Source organism: Myotis davidii, unplaced genomic scaffold, assembly GCF_000327345.1.
Source record: "Myotis davidii unplaced genomic scaffold, ASM32734v1 scaffold970, whole genome shotgun sequence".
In the NCBI taxonomy this organism is placed as follows: domain Eukaryota; kingdom Metazoa; phylum Chordata; class Mammalia; order Chiroptera; family Vespertilionidae; genus Myotis; species Myotis davidii.
Window position 1 is genome coordinate 776,561 of NW_006282204.1, and position 16,855 is coordinate 793,415.

The following is a 16,855-nucleotide window of genomic DNA, read 5'->3' on the forward strand; positions in this document are numbered from 1 at the left end:
CTGTCTTCGAATTAATTTAAATGGGAGGCCAGTGTCAGATAGGGACAAATCAATTCTTGGAATCAGAACAACCTCTCCTTTGCAGATCCTATTAATACTTCAGCCTTGATAATGTTAGGTTGTAATCTTGTGATAATAAATCTGGTATCATTAAAAGACCCCATTTACTATTAAGATTTCTCAGTAGCATAATGATTGCACCTTCTTGCCAAATAAATTGAATTTACAGATATCATTTAAAAGAGCATTCAGCTTAATATTAAAAACCCTGGCTACCAAGTCAGATCTGTTTTCACTTTTTTTGCCAGCGTTTTAAATTATTTATAATATCTGCCCATTTGGGGTTGCACGTCATAGTTACAAATAAATAGGGCTTGCCATACTTAGTTACAATTGCCATAGCATCCTGATATCACTGCTGCATATTTCAGGAACTACCATTAAAAGATGATGGAAGTATTATTATTTTACCAATCGGCACATTGTCATTTTCAGATCTAGATGTGAGATAATCCATCAAACCACTATATTTTCCAACTCTCAACTTAGATTGGTTGCTTTAATGAAATTTACCTGATTGGCTTCCATTTTTGAATATGAATCGACAATATGCTGTTGAGTGTCCTGCATTTAAAATAGGATTGAACGTGTCCCAGATGGAGAGATGAAATCCACAATATTGCATTTGTGTGACTTGCGTCCTTACATTTAATCTAGTATTATTGTCAATTACACTGTTGTCTCTGAGTCTTAAGGCAATATCTGTTTCCCAGCCTTTTTCACCATGTGGAAAAAGAATAGGATACATCACCCTGACTGGTTTGGCTCAGTGGATAGAGCGTCGGCCTGCAAACTGAAGGGTCCCAGGTTCGATTCTGGTCAGGGCATGTACTTTGGTTGCGCTCCCAGTGGGGAGTGTGCAGTAGACAGCTCCCAGTGGGGAGTGTGCAGTAGACTGCATGCACTCCCAGTGGGGAGTGTGCAGTAGACAGCTGATCGATGTTTCTCTCTCATCAATGTTTCTAGCTCTCTATCCCTCTCCCTTCCTCTTTGTAAAAAATCAATAAAATATATATTTAAAAACAATAATCAAAGCCAGGTGGTAGCATGGGGAAGAACAATTGTTTTTAATAAGTGGCAAGTATGGAGTGCCAGTCTGGGACACCTGATCCACAAATGATTGTTAAAAAATCTCAGTTTTCTTGAGGCAAGTTAGATGGATAGCCAATGAGGGTATTGCTCAAGCCATACAACTAGAAGCAAGAGAAGTAGATCATCAAGAGTTGAGGACAGGTGCCCAGTGCAAATTAATGGTCTCTTTCACCGTTTCCAGTGTTCAGAGCTGACGACACCCATTGACTGAAGGAAGAGCTGGATTGCTAAGGAAAACACTCAGCAACATCATTGCAAATGTACTTGATAATGACTACACACCTTTTGCAAAGGGATGTCAACCATTTGAGTAACCATATCATCATGGACCACTTATTAGAGCAGGGGATATGCAGGCTGGGTAATTAATGGAATTCTGGCCCTTGTCTGGCATATAGTGGGTACACTGGGACTATAGACCCACTTAGTGGGCATTTTCACAGTATTTGCCGGGAGCCGGTCCATCCTTGCTGTTTCAAGGGACCTGGCATATATGGCATACTGTTCTTAATATATTTGTTCACCTTCTTGGCACTATGTGTTTTAACCAAGGTCACCTCTCCGAGAAAGGTTGTTTCCCCAGGTAGAGATTTCCCCCTGAAGTTAGGGAGGGAATAAAACCCCTTCACTAAGTGCCATGCGGGTAATTAATCTCTTTAACTACAAACAATCATGCTTAAGCTACATAATCTGCGACCGAACCTGGCTGGAGAACGTAAACCGAACCTGGCTGGAGAACCTAGCGAGAGAACATGGCTACAGAACCTGGCTGGAGAACCTGGACAACCTGGCTGGAGAACCTAGCAAGAGAACATGGACACAGAACTTGGCTGGAGATTGTGGCTAGAGATCCTGGCAAGGCTGCTGATCAACTGAACGCTGTCTCTGTACCGTTCCTTCTTCGTCGACTCCGTCCACACCTTTGGGGACCCCTGGACCTGCTGGGGTTGGACCCCAGCAGTCAAATGTAATTAGAAATGACATACTTGGTAGTTATATTAACCCATGTATTGACCCCTTGGCCTCAGGAAGAGCTGTCTTACTGGGGAAAATCAAGTGGAATCCTTTGAAAATCAAAAGCAATATCCCATTCTGGGGGCAGTGGCAGAGATTAGAGTGGCATGAGTGACAATACCCCAATATATCTCCCTCCATTTAATTTACCACTTTAGTTTTTGCAAAAATCTATCCAGGTGGATCCTAGGGGATGACAAATACCAGAAACTCAAGCAAATAGCACCTAGTTACAGCTGTTGTGCCAGATGGGGGCTTTTCATCTATGGTAGGAGATAGACACAGCCCAAAAACATGATACTGGGCCATTGATATGGCACCTTCTTTTTTTCCATCACCATCAGAAATGAGGATCATAGACTTTTGTATTCGTTTGAAATGAGCAACAACAGTACTCAAGTATTTGTCCAGGGCTATAAATTCCTTGGCCCTCTGTTCTAATATAATATGAACAGACCTGGACTTTCCATTCATCTTGCAGAGTGTCACTCTGGTCCACTATATGATAGTTGGACCAGATAAACAAGAAATGGGAAGTATGTTGGAAGCCTTGGTAAGACACATGTACTCTAAGGAGGGGACAGATAAAGCTTATAAAGATTCAGGGGGCTCACTACACCAGTAATATTTTAGGAGTTTAGTTGTCTGGGACCTGCCAGTTATTCTTTCCAGAGTAAAGGAGGACTTAGTGTAGTTTACATCTCTCACCATGAAAAAGGAAGAATAATGCCTAGTAGGCCATTGTGTACACAGGGATACTGCCTTTCCCTATACTAAATGATGTGAAAAGCTGCCACTTCTGAGTGGAGTCCAGAGCATGAATGGGGGCTGTAGCAGGTCCAAGCTGTATCAAAACCAGCCCTGCTGCTTGGGCATCACAACCCAGAAGACCCTGGTATTAGAGGTGTAATGATGGAAGAAGATATGCTGATTTCATGGCAAGCTTCAGTGGGAGAATAACAATGCTGATCTGCAATTGAAGCTGAGAACTATATCTTTCAAAAACAGTTCCTGGTATGCCTTTGGGCTTGGTAGAGATGAAGCATGGGGCACCAAGTAATGCTGTGTCCAGAATGGCCATTATGAGAGGGTTTCAAGATCGTGGTGGAGTAGGTGGAAGCTATACTTACTTCCCAGGATCAAACTGGAATTATAACTAAATCTATAATAATAAAAGTGAAATATGCTAATTAGATTGGATATCCTTCTGGACGTCCTTCGGGACAACCTTCCGGACAAAGTCGGGGCTGCGAGGGAAGCCTGGGTCCCGGGTGCCAGAGGGAAGCTGGTGCTGGCAGCTGGGGGAAGGAAGGCCTACTCTTGCATGAATTTTGTGCATCAGGCCTCTAGTTAAAGAATAATCATCCTGAATAACCAACTGGAGACTAGCTGAAGAGAAGACTTTTAACCAGGGAAGAAGCCATACCAAGACTGATAGGAAGGTTGGAGATGTGAAAAGGCCTGGTCCCACTCCCATGAGTGGCAGCTGAGGTTCTGGAGGGTTATTTCAGCGGAAGGAACGTTCCCACTGAGAAGGTGGATCCTAAACGATAATCCTGACTCCCCAGCCCAGAGCACCAGAACCAGGAAGAAGCGTCCACATAATATTCAGTTGTGAAAAAGTAGAAGTGTTTCTGTCTACCATTGGAAGACCACTGGAGACACAGGCACCCTCTTAAATGGCCAAACACACAAAATTTTGTTCACAGCTATTCATCCTGGGCTCCAGCAGAGGGAGGGTGGACTGGACTAGAATTGCCTGAGGAGAGTCTGGGGTTTGTGGCTGTGGGGAGGGAGCTGAGGTGACAGCCACCATACAGCAGACGCCAACCTTCTTGGATGGAGCACTCTTCTCTGTGAGGCATCAGTCTTGGGAAAAGCAATTGCCTCACCTTCTGGACACCCTCTCATCCCACCCTGCAGAATTCAGGCCCTGCTGAAGAGTGAGCTGCATGGCCAGGGCGTTAGAGGTCTGGACAGACTCAGGGGGTGTCAGTGCCTGAGTTGTGTGGCTTTGGGGAAGGGGCCATTCCCCCACTTACCCGTGACCCTGACTGGCACCTCCCCCTTCTCACCCTTCCCTCATGGAAGATCTGACTGAACCACCTTCCTGGGTTCTGGCTAAACCAATCTCTGGGCTTCAGAGGCCCCACTCACCCAACTTCTAGTGACTCCACCCAGCTAGGTTCAGGGCAAAATTTGTACAGACACACTCATGTGACCCTGGGGCAGGAACCACACCCATTACCTTTCCTGAAGCCTGACCAGCACCTTCCCCTCACAGGAGATCCTTCTGACTCCACCAGAGGCTTTTTCAGTGACTGGGCCTAACAAGTAGCCAGCAGGCAAAAGCAGGTGGAGACAGACCTTGGGAACCCTTGGAACATTTGCTGACCTGCCTCTGGCCCAATGCTGGAAAAACTTGGTGCGCAGCTTGGTCCTTTCTACATGCACCCAGGCCCAGCAGAGGCCACCACAAACTATGACTTGCTTGTAGCTCCAAACAGGTTGCTGAGGGCCAGTCACACACCTGCCTGACATTAACCTGCCCTGCAGGCCCTCCAAAGAGGCTCAGAACCAACACACCCAGTGGCTAGCTTCAGACAACATTGGAGCAGGATCCAACAACTCCACAAGAAGCATATTCAAAGGGAGATCTCAGCAGGCACTAAACCTGCTGAATTCTTCTTTGTGTGGTCAGCACCTGCACAACAGTTTGCATGCTATAGTCATGGTTGAGCCTCATAGGCAGCCAGCATGAGTGTCAATCCCATGCACAAAGGGGCCAATAACAAGCAAGACTCAATCACAAAAGGAGGGCCCACATAACACACACAAAGGACATTCCTAGTGCACCCAGCTCAGGAGATCAAGGATAATGTGTGACTAGGTCCCACATGACACCTACTACATAAGGCCACCCCACAAAGACTGGGAGTGATAGCAGATCTACCTACTACATAGAAACACACACAAAGAGGCAGCTAAAGGGGACCCAAAGTGAAAGAAGAGGAAAAATCTCCAGAAAAAGAGCTAAGTGAAATGGAGGCAAGCAGCTTATCAGATATAGAGTCCATAATAATGGTCACAAGGATGCTCAAGGAACTTAATGACAACTACAACAGCATGAACAAGGACATAGAAAACATAAAAAAGGACCAGAGAGAAATGAAGAATACAATATATGATGCCAAGAATACTCTTTAAGGAATAAAGAGTAGGTTCAATGAAGCAGATAATCTACTCAGTGATTTGGAAGAGAAGATAGGAAATAAAATCTTTTTATCAGAGCAGAAAAAATAAAAAATAATTAAAAAGAATGAGGATAGTTTAAGGGACCTTTGGGACAATATGAAGTTTAACAACATCTGCACTATAGTGATATCTGGAGAAGACAGAGAGTAAGAGATCAAGAACTTGATTAAAGAAATAATAACCAAAAACTTCCCTAACCTGGTGATGGAAAAAGACGCACAAGTCCAGGAAGCACAGAAAATCCCATACAAGATGAACCAAAAGAGGCTCAAACCAAGACACATCATAATATGCCAAAAGTTAAAAACAAAGACGGACTCTTAAAAGCAGGAAGAGAAAAACAGTTAGTTACCTACATGGGAACTCCCATAACACTGTCAGCTGAAATATCAACAGAAACTTTGCAGGCCAGAAGGGATTGGCATAAAATATTCAAAGTGATGAAAAGCAAGGACCTACAACCAAGACTACTTTACCCACCATGGCAATCGTTTAATATTGAAGGAGAAATAAAAAGCTTTCCATGCCCTGCCCAGTGTTCTCAGTGGATAGAGAGTCAGCCCATGCACCAAAGGCTTGCAGGTTTGATTCCCAGTTGGGGGCACATACCTGGGTTGCAGGTTTGATCCCCAGCCCTTGTTGGGGTGCATTCAGGAGGCAACTAATTGATGTGTCTCTCTCACATTGATGTTTCTCTCTCCCTCCCTTTCACTCACTCTAAAAATTAATGAAAAAAAAAAGTTCTCAGATAAGGATTAACAAAACAAAACAAAAAAGCTTCCCAAACAAGAAAAATCTAAAGGAGTTTGTTACCAACAAACTTGTATTATGAGAAATGTTCAAGGGCCTGCTTTACTAACATTAGTAGTAGTAGTAGTAGTAGTAGAAGAAGAAGAAACAAAACAGAGAAATATAATTTAGAAAATAAAATGGCAATAATTATATACCTATCAAAGTTCACCTTAAATGTAAATAACTTAAATGCTCAAATCAAAAGACATAGTGTGGCTAAATAGATAAGAAACAGGACCCATATACATACTGTCTCCATGACCCACCTCAGAACTAAAGATACATATAGACAAAAGTAAAGGGATGGAAGAAGATATTTCATGCAAATGGAAATGAGAAAAACTGGGGTAACAATACTTACATCTGACAAAATAGATTTTAAAAGGCTATAGTAAGAAACAAAGAAGGATACTACATAATGATAAAGGGAGAAAGCCAACATAACTTTTGTACACATTTATATACCAGAATATAAAAAGCAAATTTTGATGAACCTAAAGAGGGAGATTGACAGTGATACAGTCATAGTAGGGTATTTTAAGACCCATTGACATAAACGGATAGAACTTCCAGAAAGAAAGTCAATAAGAAAACAGTGACCTTAAATGACATATTATATCAGATTGATTTAATTGATATCTTCAGAGCATTTCACCCCAAAGCAGCAGAATATACATCCTTTTAAAGAGCACATGGAAGATATTTTTAGGATAAACCAAATGTTAGTACACAAAACAAGTTTCAATAAATTTAGGAAGATTGAAATCACATCAGGCATATTCTCTGACTATAATAGTATGAAACAAGAAACCAATCACGAGAAAAAACTGAAAAATACACAAAGACATGGAGGCTAAATAGCATGTTACTAAACAATGAATGGGTTAACAATAAGATCAAGGAAGAAATAAGATACCTTGCAACAAATGAAGATGGGAACACAACAGCCAAAATCTATGGGACACAACAAAAGCAGTCCTAAGCGGGAAATTCATAGCATTACAAGCCTACCGAAAGAAACAAGAAATATCTCAAATGAACAATATAACTTTACACTTAAAGAAACTGGAAAAAGAACAAGAAACAAAGTCCAAAGTGAGTAGAAGGAAGGAAATAGTAAAGATCAGAGCAGGGGTAAACAAAATAGAGTCTAAAAACATAATACAAAAGATCAGTGAAATCTAGAGCTCTTCCTTTGGAAAAGATAAACAAGATCAACAAACCATTAATCACACTCCAAGGAAAAAGAGAGAGGACTCAAAATCAGAAATGAAGAAAGATATAACAACTGACATAAAAGTGATACTAAAGATTGTAAGAAAATATTATGAACAACTCTATGCTAAAACATTGGACAATCCAGAATAAATAAATTCTAGAAACATACAATCTTCCAAACCTGAATCAGGAAGAATCAGAGAATCTGAATAGACAGATTACAACTAGTTAAATTGAAGCTGTAATTTAAAAAATCTCCAGTAAACAAAAGTTCTGGGCTGGATGGCTTCACTGTTGAATTTTACCAAACATTCAAAGAGTAACTAACACAGGTCCTTCTCAAACTATTCCAAAAGAATTCAGGAGGAGGCAAGGCTCCCAAGCTGTTTTTATGAGGGCAGCATTACTCTAATTCAGTGGTTCTCAACCTGTGGGTCGCAACCCCTTTGGGTGTCGAACGACCCTTTCATAGGAGTCGCCTAAGACCATCGGAAAACACATATATTGTCTTTGTGATTAATCACTATGCTTTATGTTCAATTTGTAACAATGAAAATACATCTTGCATATCAGATATTTACATTACAATTCATAACAGTAGCAAAATTACAGTTATGAAGTAGCAATGAAAATAATTTTATGGTTGGGGGTCACCACAACATGAAGAACTGTATTAAAGGGTCGTGGCATTAGGAAGGTTGAGAACCACTGCTCTAATTCCAAAACCAGTGAAAGACACGATAAAGAAAAAAAATTATAGGCCAATCTCTCTCACAAGCATAGATGCTGAAATCCTCAACACAATATTAGCAAACCAAATCCAGCAATACGTTTAAAAGGTCATACATTGTGATCAAGTGGGATTTATTCCAGGGATGCATTATTGGTACAATATCTGCAAATCAATAACTGTGATATACTGCATAATAAACAAAATGATAGGATAAAATCACACAATCATATTAATAGATGCAAAAAAGCATTTTATAATATCCAGCACCCATTTATAATAAAATTTTTTCATAAAGTGGGAATAGAGTGAGCACATCTCACCATGATAAAGGTCATATGTGACAAACCCCACAGTCAACATCATTTTCATTGGGCAAAACTAAAAACATTTCCCTTGAGTCAGGAACAGGACAGGAATGTCTGCTTTCAGCAGTATTATTCAACATGGTTCTGGAAGTCCTAGCCACAGCTATCAGACAAGAAGGAGAAAAAAAACAGGCATCCATTGGGAAAGGAAGAATTAAAACTGTGATTGTTTGCAGATGACATGATATTGTATAAAGGGAACCCTAAAGATTCCACCAAAATACTACTAGAACTGATAAATGAATTCAATGAAAGTTGGAAGATATAATATAAATATCCAGAAATCAGTTCCATTTTATTTTTATTTTTATTTTTTTAAATATTAATCTCTTTCTTAAAAAATATACTTTATTGATACTTTACAGAGAGGAAGGGAGAGGGATAGAGAGTTAGAAATATCGATGAGAGAGAAACATTGATCAGCTGCCTCCTGCACACCCCCCACTGGGGATGTGCCCACAACCAAGGTACATGCCCTTGACTGGAATCGAACCTGGGACCCTTCAATCCGCAGGCTGACGCTCTATCCACTGAGCCAAACAGGTCAGAGCTCAGTTCCATTTTATACACCAATAATGAACTATCAGAAAGGCAAACTAAGAAAACAATCACATTTGCAGTTGCTTAAAAAACAACCTAGCAGTAATTTAACAAAGGATGTAAAAGACCTATACTTGGAAAATTATAAGACACTTGGTAATAATTGGATTCTATTTTTTAAACATTGGGCAATAATTATAACTATAGGAATTTATGAAGTAGAGGGACATGATCTGATTTATATTTTGAAAAGACCATATCGGCAGCTGTGAGGAGTATGAATGGAAGGAAGAAAACAGATTGGAGGCTTTTATAGAAGCATAGGTAAATGAAGGCAGCAGGGATAGGCTTGTGGTAGTGGAAAACAAATTATGCAGATTCAGAATATATTTTGGAGTTAGAACTGAAGAAAACTTGCTCTTCAGTTGGATGTATGATTGAGGGAAAAGGAGGAATTACAGTGGCTGTCAGCTGTGGCTTGAGCAAATTGGTGGTTAGTGGAGCAATTCGTGGATACTGGAGACACTGGGGTAGAATTTGAAATTTGTTTGGTAAGTTTGTTTTCAAGTGAAACTTTGGGGAATTAAGAGCTACAGAGACACTTAAACATTCATCCAAGTAGAGATTTCAAATAAGCAGTTACACGACAGTGGTGTTCAAGCCTAGGGACACGGCAGAATGAGGACACCTAGATAGAAAACACCCACTGCCATTTGGGGTTAAAAAGGAACAGCATCTTCTTTTTGTTACACAAGATGGTTTGTCTTTATTCACCATCAGTGGCATGTGTTGGAAGGAATATATACTTTAAGTCTGAATGAAATGTGCTTGAATACCAACTCTCCCATTAAATATTGTTTCTTAAGCTGCCTTCACTCAATTATAATTAAAAATTTAACCAATATTTTCTCACTAGTTTTTATAGTGACTATTTCTGCTCTAGGTAAGCAAATATTTATATACCATGTCTCCTTGAAGGCATCTATGTTTCCTTAAATTTAAAGCTAGTTGCCTGATAAACTCACCTCTCTGAGGGGTTCAAGTAAAGTTATGATTTTGTATCTTACTAGGTACTTGCTTGCTAGAATGAGAATGATGCTCTTTCCATATTTTTGCATCTTAAGCAGAAGTGCTGCAAGTCTACACATAAGAAATTTGAGATGCTGATAGACATCTAAGTTTTAGATGTCCTATCTATATTTTCAATTTTGAGATGCCTATAGAACATCTAAATTTTAGATGTCCTATCGATATTTTCAATTGTCCTATCTATATTTTCAAATTAGGACAAAGGCATTGACTGAAAAAGAATATAGCCTTATCAACTTCAAGATGATTATTGAAACAAAACAAGAATGGATGAGATTGCTCAAGGGGTATTTATAGATTTATTGTGAAATTCTGAAACTTTTGTTATGCTATCACATTTTTCCCTTTTCACAGTTTTTACTTCTCACATCTTGATTTTTCTGCCTCATGAGCTTATGTGGTATTGTTTTTTCTATAGATAATTCATATATATAAGTGCTTGTTCTTCCAAAGTGATATATGTAGATAAAATTAGTATTTTGGTGTTTTTCCTTCACAGGAATTCCGAGTGCACAACACTACCAAACTAGTTGTAAAAGACTTATCTTTGAATGTATATGAGGGACAGATCACTGTTCTTCTAGGACATAATGGGGCAGGAAAATCTACTACTCTATCTATTCTCTCAGGTATGTATTTACCTCTGGTCAGAGGGTGTCCTCACATAGACACTGTAGATTAAGCTTACAAATTTTTATGAATTCACTTCATGTTAACAGTTTAGTCATTTCAGTGATACATAAAATTGTTTAGTAACACTCTGTCTTTTTAAGTTGTAAATGACTTGTGAGAGATACCAGGTGTCAGATTTTGCAAAGACATCAAAGTAGCCATTATAAATGTGTTAAAAAAAACAAAGAACTTATATGCATATATGCATAACATGTGGACATAGACATTAGTGCAGTGAAGACTGGGGTGGGCAAGAGTCGGGTGGAATGGGTCAATGGGGTAAAAAAGGGGATATATGTAAAACTTTCAACAATAAAGATAAATTTAAAAAAACTAAAGGATACAATAATTAAAGAAATAATGGAAAGTATGAAAAAATCTCATTAAGTAGAAAATATAATAGAAAAATTGAAATTATTTTTATTTTTTTGTTAATCCCCACTAGAGCTTTTTTTTTTTTTCATTGAGAGAGAGAGAGAATGGAAGGGAGGGAGGGGAAGAGAGAGAAAAACATCAATGTGAGAGAGACACATTGATTGGTTGCATATTACATGCACTCTGACCAGGGCCAAGGAGCAAACCCACAACCCAAGTACGTGCCCTTGACCAGGAGTCAAACCCATGATCCTTTGTTCACAGGCCAGTGCTCTAACCAATAAGAAACATTGGCCAGGTTAGAAATTATTTTTAAAAACCAAGTGGAAATTCTGGAGTTTAAAAACACAATAACCAAAGTGAAAAAATATATTAAGAAGCTCATTGGTAGATTAGAATTGTCAGAGAGAATCTGTGAACTTGAAGATAGACTGATAGAGGTTATACAGTCTGAAAAACAGGAAATAAAGAATTAATAAAAATTAACATAGGTAAGGGATCAAGATGGAAGTGGATCAGGTGGAAATTACACTCACCTCCTCACAGGTCTGAATTGGAATTACACTAAATTATAGAACAATCAACCTGAATATCTAACTGATGATCAGCTGAATCCTTGGTCTTATAACCAAGGATTTACAGAAGAAGCCACTTTGAGTCTGGTAGGAAGGGCAGAGCTATGAAAAGAGCTGGCCCTGCATCCCCATGTAGCTGTTGAGAATCAGGAGGGATATCTTATCAGCAAAGGTGACCCCTTAAAAGTGTGTGGTCTCAACCCTATGCAGAGCTCCTCAGCATAGAGCACCAGAACTGGAAGAGGATAATGCCTAAAATCTGGCTGTGGAAATCAGCAAGGATTCTGATTTCCAGGGAGAGAGAGGGGAGTCTGCTTGAAACCCAGGCAATCTTTTTTTTAAAAGAATATATTTTATTGATTTTTTACAGAGAGGAAAGGAAAGGGATAGAGAGCCAGAAACATCGATGAGAGAGAAACATCGATCAGCTGCCTCCTGCACGCCCCCCACTGAGGATATGCCCGCAACCAAGGTACATGCCCTTGACTGGAATCGAACCCGGGACCCTTGAGTCCGCAGGTCAACGCTCTATCCACTGAGCCAAACCGGTTCTAGCAACCCGGGCAACCTTTTAAAGGGCCAGTGCACTAAATATCATTTGTAGCCATTCACCCTGGGCTCTGGTGGTGGGAGAGTGGCTCAGAATGGGCTAGAGTCATGCAAAGAGAAAATGGGTTGAGGCTCCAGGGAGAGAGCTGAATGGATAGCCACCGGGGTCTTTGTTCTGAGTCTCTCTCCCACACCACCCACAGACACTGTTTTCGCTGGTCAAGCACTCCTCTCCATATGACATTAGCCTGGTAGAATGCAATAGTCACTCCTTTCCAATTCCCTGTTTTCCTGCCAAGCTCATGCCCTACAGTGGAGACTTTTCTAGTGGCCTCTTGAGGAGGTTTAGACAGATTTAGGATGTATTAGAGACTGAATTGTGTGGCTCTGGGGTGAGGTCCATTCACTCTCCCACGTACACCTGACTAGTGTTGCCCTCTCTGGGCGGGGATCCTCTACTCTCACCCTCCCAACTCCTGGTGGCCATGTCCTGCTAAGCTCATGCCCTTCAGAGAAGTCTGATGGCTATTGCCAGCCTGACCCCATGATGCAGACTTTCATGGAAGACTCTCAAGGAGGTCCAACCAAAATTGCAGCAGACTGAGTTGTGTGGCTCTAGAGAAGGGGCCATTTATCTTTTGCACGCTCTACTGGTGCCACTGTTTTTGTATAGAGCCCTCCCTCCACATGGGCAAATCTTGGTTTGTTAGGGCCGGATGAACTCTGCTGGCCTCACCCAGATGAGTCTCTGAGACCCTGCCCCACCACAAAGTTCTGTGGATACCCAGCAGTTGGTGAGTAGCCTTAGTGTAAACTGTGACTTTTACTGAGTCTCAGACCCCTCAGGCTTCAAGTTTACATATGTATCAGTCTGGTGACCACTATTCATCCCTACCTGGTGATTCACTGAGAAACTACCTCATGCAACTCATGTGCCACCAGAAGCTCCTTTAGTGATGGAGCCTAACAGGAACTAGTAGGCTGGTGTCTTGGGCTTTTTGCCGACTCACCCCCAAGATTGGTGCTGGGAGTAATGAGCCTTGGCGACTCTCATGCATAGCCATGCACTGCAGAGGTAGCCAAAAACTGTGGATCACGTTATAGTACCCAACTACTAATTGAGGACCAGTCACAGGAAGTGCCTAATATTGAACTGCATCAGAGTCATGGCCAACATACCCCAGAACCAATACACCTGATGGTATGCTTCAGACCACATAGAGCATGACCAAAGTATCTCCACAGCATCACAAAAAGGAGATCTCAGCATGCACCAGATCCTGCTAGGGCCAATTCTGCTTCATGGCGTTTTCCCTGGCACAGCAGCTTGTTCACCATGGTTGGGGTTGATGCTCATAGTCAACCTGCCTGAGGGTCAGCCCCACCTCACAGAAGTACAAAAAGCAATCAAGACTTAACTACAACAGGAGAGCTCACATGACCCACACAAGGGACATTCCTGGAGCACCTATCTCAGGTGATCAGGAAGACTTTAATACTGAGCTCCACAAGACACCTGCTACATAAGGCTACCATGCCAAGACTAGGAGACATAGCAGATTTACCTGATATACAGAAATGAATACAGAGAGGCAGCAAAAATAGGGAGACAAAGAAACATGACCCCAAATGAAAGGACTGGAGAATTCCCAGAAAAAAGAATTGTTTACCATGAAGGTAAACAATGGCTGATACAGAGTTCAAAGCAATGGCTATGAAGATCCTCAAGAAATTTAGAACTTAGAATTTCACCAAAGAGATAGTAATCATAAAAAAAGGACACAGAGCCCTAGTTAGAGTGTCAGCCCATACACCAAAGGGTTGTGGTTCAATTCCCAGTCAAGGGCATGTACCTGGGTTGTGGGTTCTATTCCTGTCCCCAGTCAGGGTGCATGCAGGAGTCAACCTGTCAATGTGTCTCTCACATCAATGTTTCTCTCTCTCTCTCTCTCTTTCTCCCTCACTCTCTCTTCCCTTCCACTCTCTCTGAAAATCAATGGGAAAAATATCCTCAGGTGAGGATTAACAAAACAAAACAAAATGGATGTAGAAACCATAAAAAAGAACTAGTCAGAAATAAAACAATATCTGAAATAAAGAATACACTGAAAGGAATCAACAGCAGATGATTAAGCAGAGGACCAAAACAGCAATTTCGAAGGTAGAAGGAAACTCCCAATCAGAGCAGCAAAAAGACAACAGAATTTTTTAAAGGAGGATAGTTTAAGGGATACCTGGGACAATGAGTAGTATAACAATATCAACCTAATAGGGGTTCCAGAAGGAGAAGAGAGCAATTGATTGAGAAACTATTTGAATAATGACTGAGAACTTCCCTAACCTGATGAATGAAAAAGGCATACAAGTCAAGGAAGTGTAGAGAGTTCCAAACAATATGAACTGAAAGAGGACCACAAGATACATCATAATAAAAATGGTGATAGTTAAAGACAAAGAGCATCTTAAAAACAGAAAGAGAAAGTTAGTTATCTACAAGGGAACTCCAGTAAGACCATCAGCTGATTTCTCAACAGAAACATTTAAGGCCAGGGGGATTAACACAAAATATTCAAAGTGAAGGAAAGCAAGGATTTAAAACAAAACTAATCTAGCCAACAAAGCTATCATTTATAATTAAAGAAAAAATAAAAAGATTTTCAGACAACAAAACCTAAAAGATTTCATTATCACCAACTAAGCATTGTGAGAAATTTTAAAGAGACTTCTTTAAGAAGAAAAAAGAAAACAAACAAACAAAAGGAACATAATTAGAAAGAAAAATATGGCAATAACCACTTTAAAGATAAATACTCCAGTCAAAGCATACGTAGCTGAAAGTATAAGAAAACAAGAATCTTATATATGCTGTCTACAAGAGACTCGCCTCAGAATAAAAGACAGGCTAAAAGTAAAGGTATGGAGTTATTTCACACAAATGGAAATAATAAAAAGCTGAGGCAATAATACTTATATCAGACAAAATAGACTTTAAAACAAAGGATCAATCCAAGAAGAGAATTTAACCCTTGTACATACTTACGTACCCAAATATATAAAGCGATTCTTCATATGGAAGAGATCAACAGTAGTACAATCATAGTTGGAGATTTCAACACCCCATTTAAATGAATGGATAGATATTGCAGACAGAAAATTCACAGGGAAACAGTCTTAAATGACATACTATAACTGAATTAATTGATATCTTCAGAGAATTTCACCCAACAAGCTGCAGAATATACATTCTTTTTAAGACGCATGAAACTATATCTAGGATAGACCACATAATAGCACACAAATCAAGTCTCAATAAATTTAAGAAGATTGAAATCATTTCAAGCATTTGCCTTAGCAACAATGGCATACAAGTAGAAATCACAAGAAAATAAAACTGAAAACGACATGAAAGTTAAATAACATGTTATGCTCTAGCTGGTTTGGCTCAGTGGATACAGCACCAGCCTGTGGACTGAAGGGTCCCGATTCAATTCCAGTCAAGGGCACATGCCTGGGTTGCAGGCTCAATCCCCAGTTGGGGGCATGTAGGAGGCAGTCAATCAATGATTCCCTCTCATCATTGATGTTTCCATCTCTCTATCTCTCTCCCTTACTCTCTGAAATCAATAGGAATATATTTTAAAAATAAATAAATAACATGTTATTAAACAATGAATGGGTTAACAGTGATGTCAAGGAAGAAATCAAAACATACCTTGAGACAAATGAAAATGAAAATTCAACAAGCCGAAACCATTGGGACACCAGGAAAACAGTCTTAAGAGGAAAATTCATAGCATTATAGAAAGAAACAAGAAAAACCTCAATCTAACCTTACACATAAAGTAACTAGAAGAATAACAACAAACAACACCTAAAGTGAGTAGAAGAAATGATAAATATCAGTGCAGAAATAAACAAAATAGAGTCTAAAAAGACAAGACAAAAGGTAAATGAAACCACGATCTGGTTCTTTGAAAAGATAAACAAGGTTGACAAACATTTCTTCTAGACAGACTCTTCAAGAAGTGAGAAATATCCAATTATGTGACCTTTGTAAAATAAAAATTTAAAGTTAAAAAAATAATCAAGAGGAAATCAAGAATGATATGGCTACAATAAATAACGTGGTGGAGGGTGTCAACAGTAGACTAGAAGAAGCAGAGAACCATATTAGTGAGTTAGAAGACAGGGCAGAAAAACAAGCCCAATCTGAACAACAATTGCAGAAAAAAAATAGAAAGAGGAGAGCATAATGGAGCTTTGGGAAAAAACGAAATGAAGTAACATACATATAATAGGGGTGCCACAGAGAATATGGAAGAAATGGTAAGTTTCTAGGAACATACAATGTCCCAAAAGTGAATAAAGAAGAGAAAATCTAGGAGGAGCCAAGATGGCAGCCAGCAGGACGGCAGTGAGGGAGAGTGTGAGGGAGGGAGGGAATGAAAGGGGAGTGTGTGGAGGTGATGTGTGTGTGTGTGTGTGTGTGTGTGTGTGTGTGTGTGTGTATAAAACCCTAGGAAATC

The 16,855-nt window shown here is 40.0% G+C and overlaps 1 protein-coding gene across 1 annotated transcript in view; it reads left to right on the forward strand.

Moving 5' to 3' along the window:
- The window catches only part of ABCA3 (ATP binding cassette subfamily A member 3), a 282,235-nt gene that overhangs the window by 116,921 nt on the left and 148,459 nt on the right, over window positions 1-16,855 (forward strand). The window contains exon 12 of the mRNA XM_015571175.1: window positions 10,658-10,787. Coding sequence (XP_015426661.1) covers window positions 10,658-10,787 — 130 coding nt within the window. The remainder of the gene's footprint in view (window positions 1-10,657; window positions 10,788-16,855) is intronic.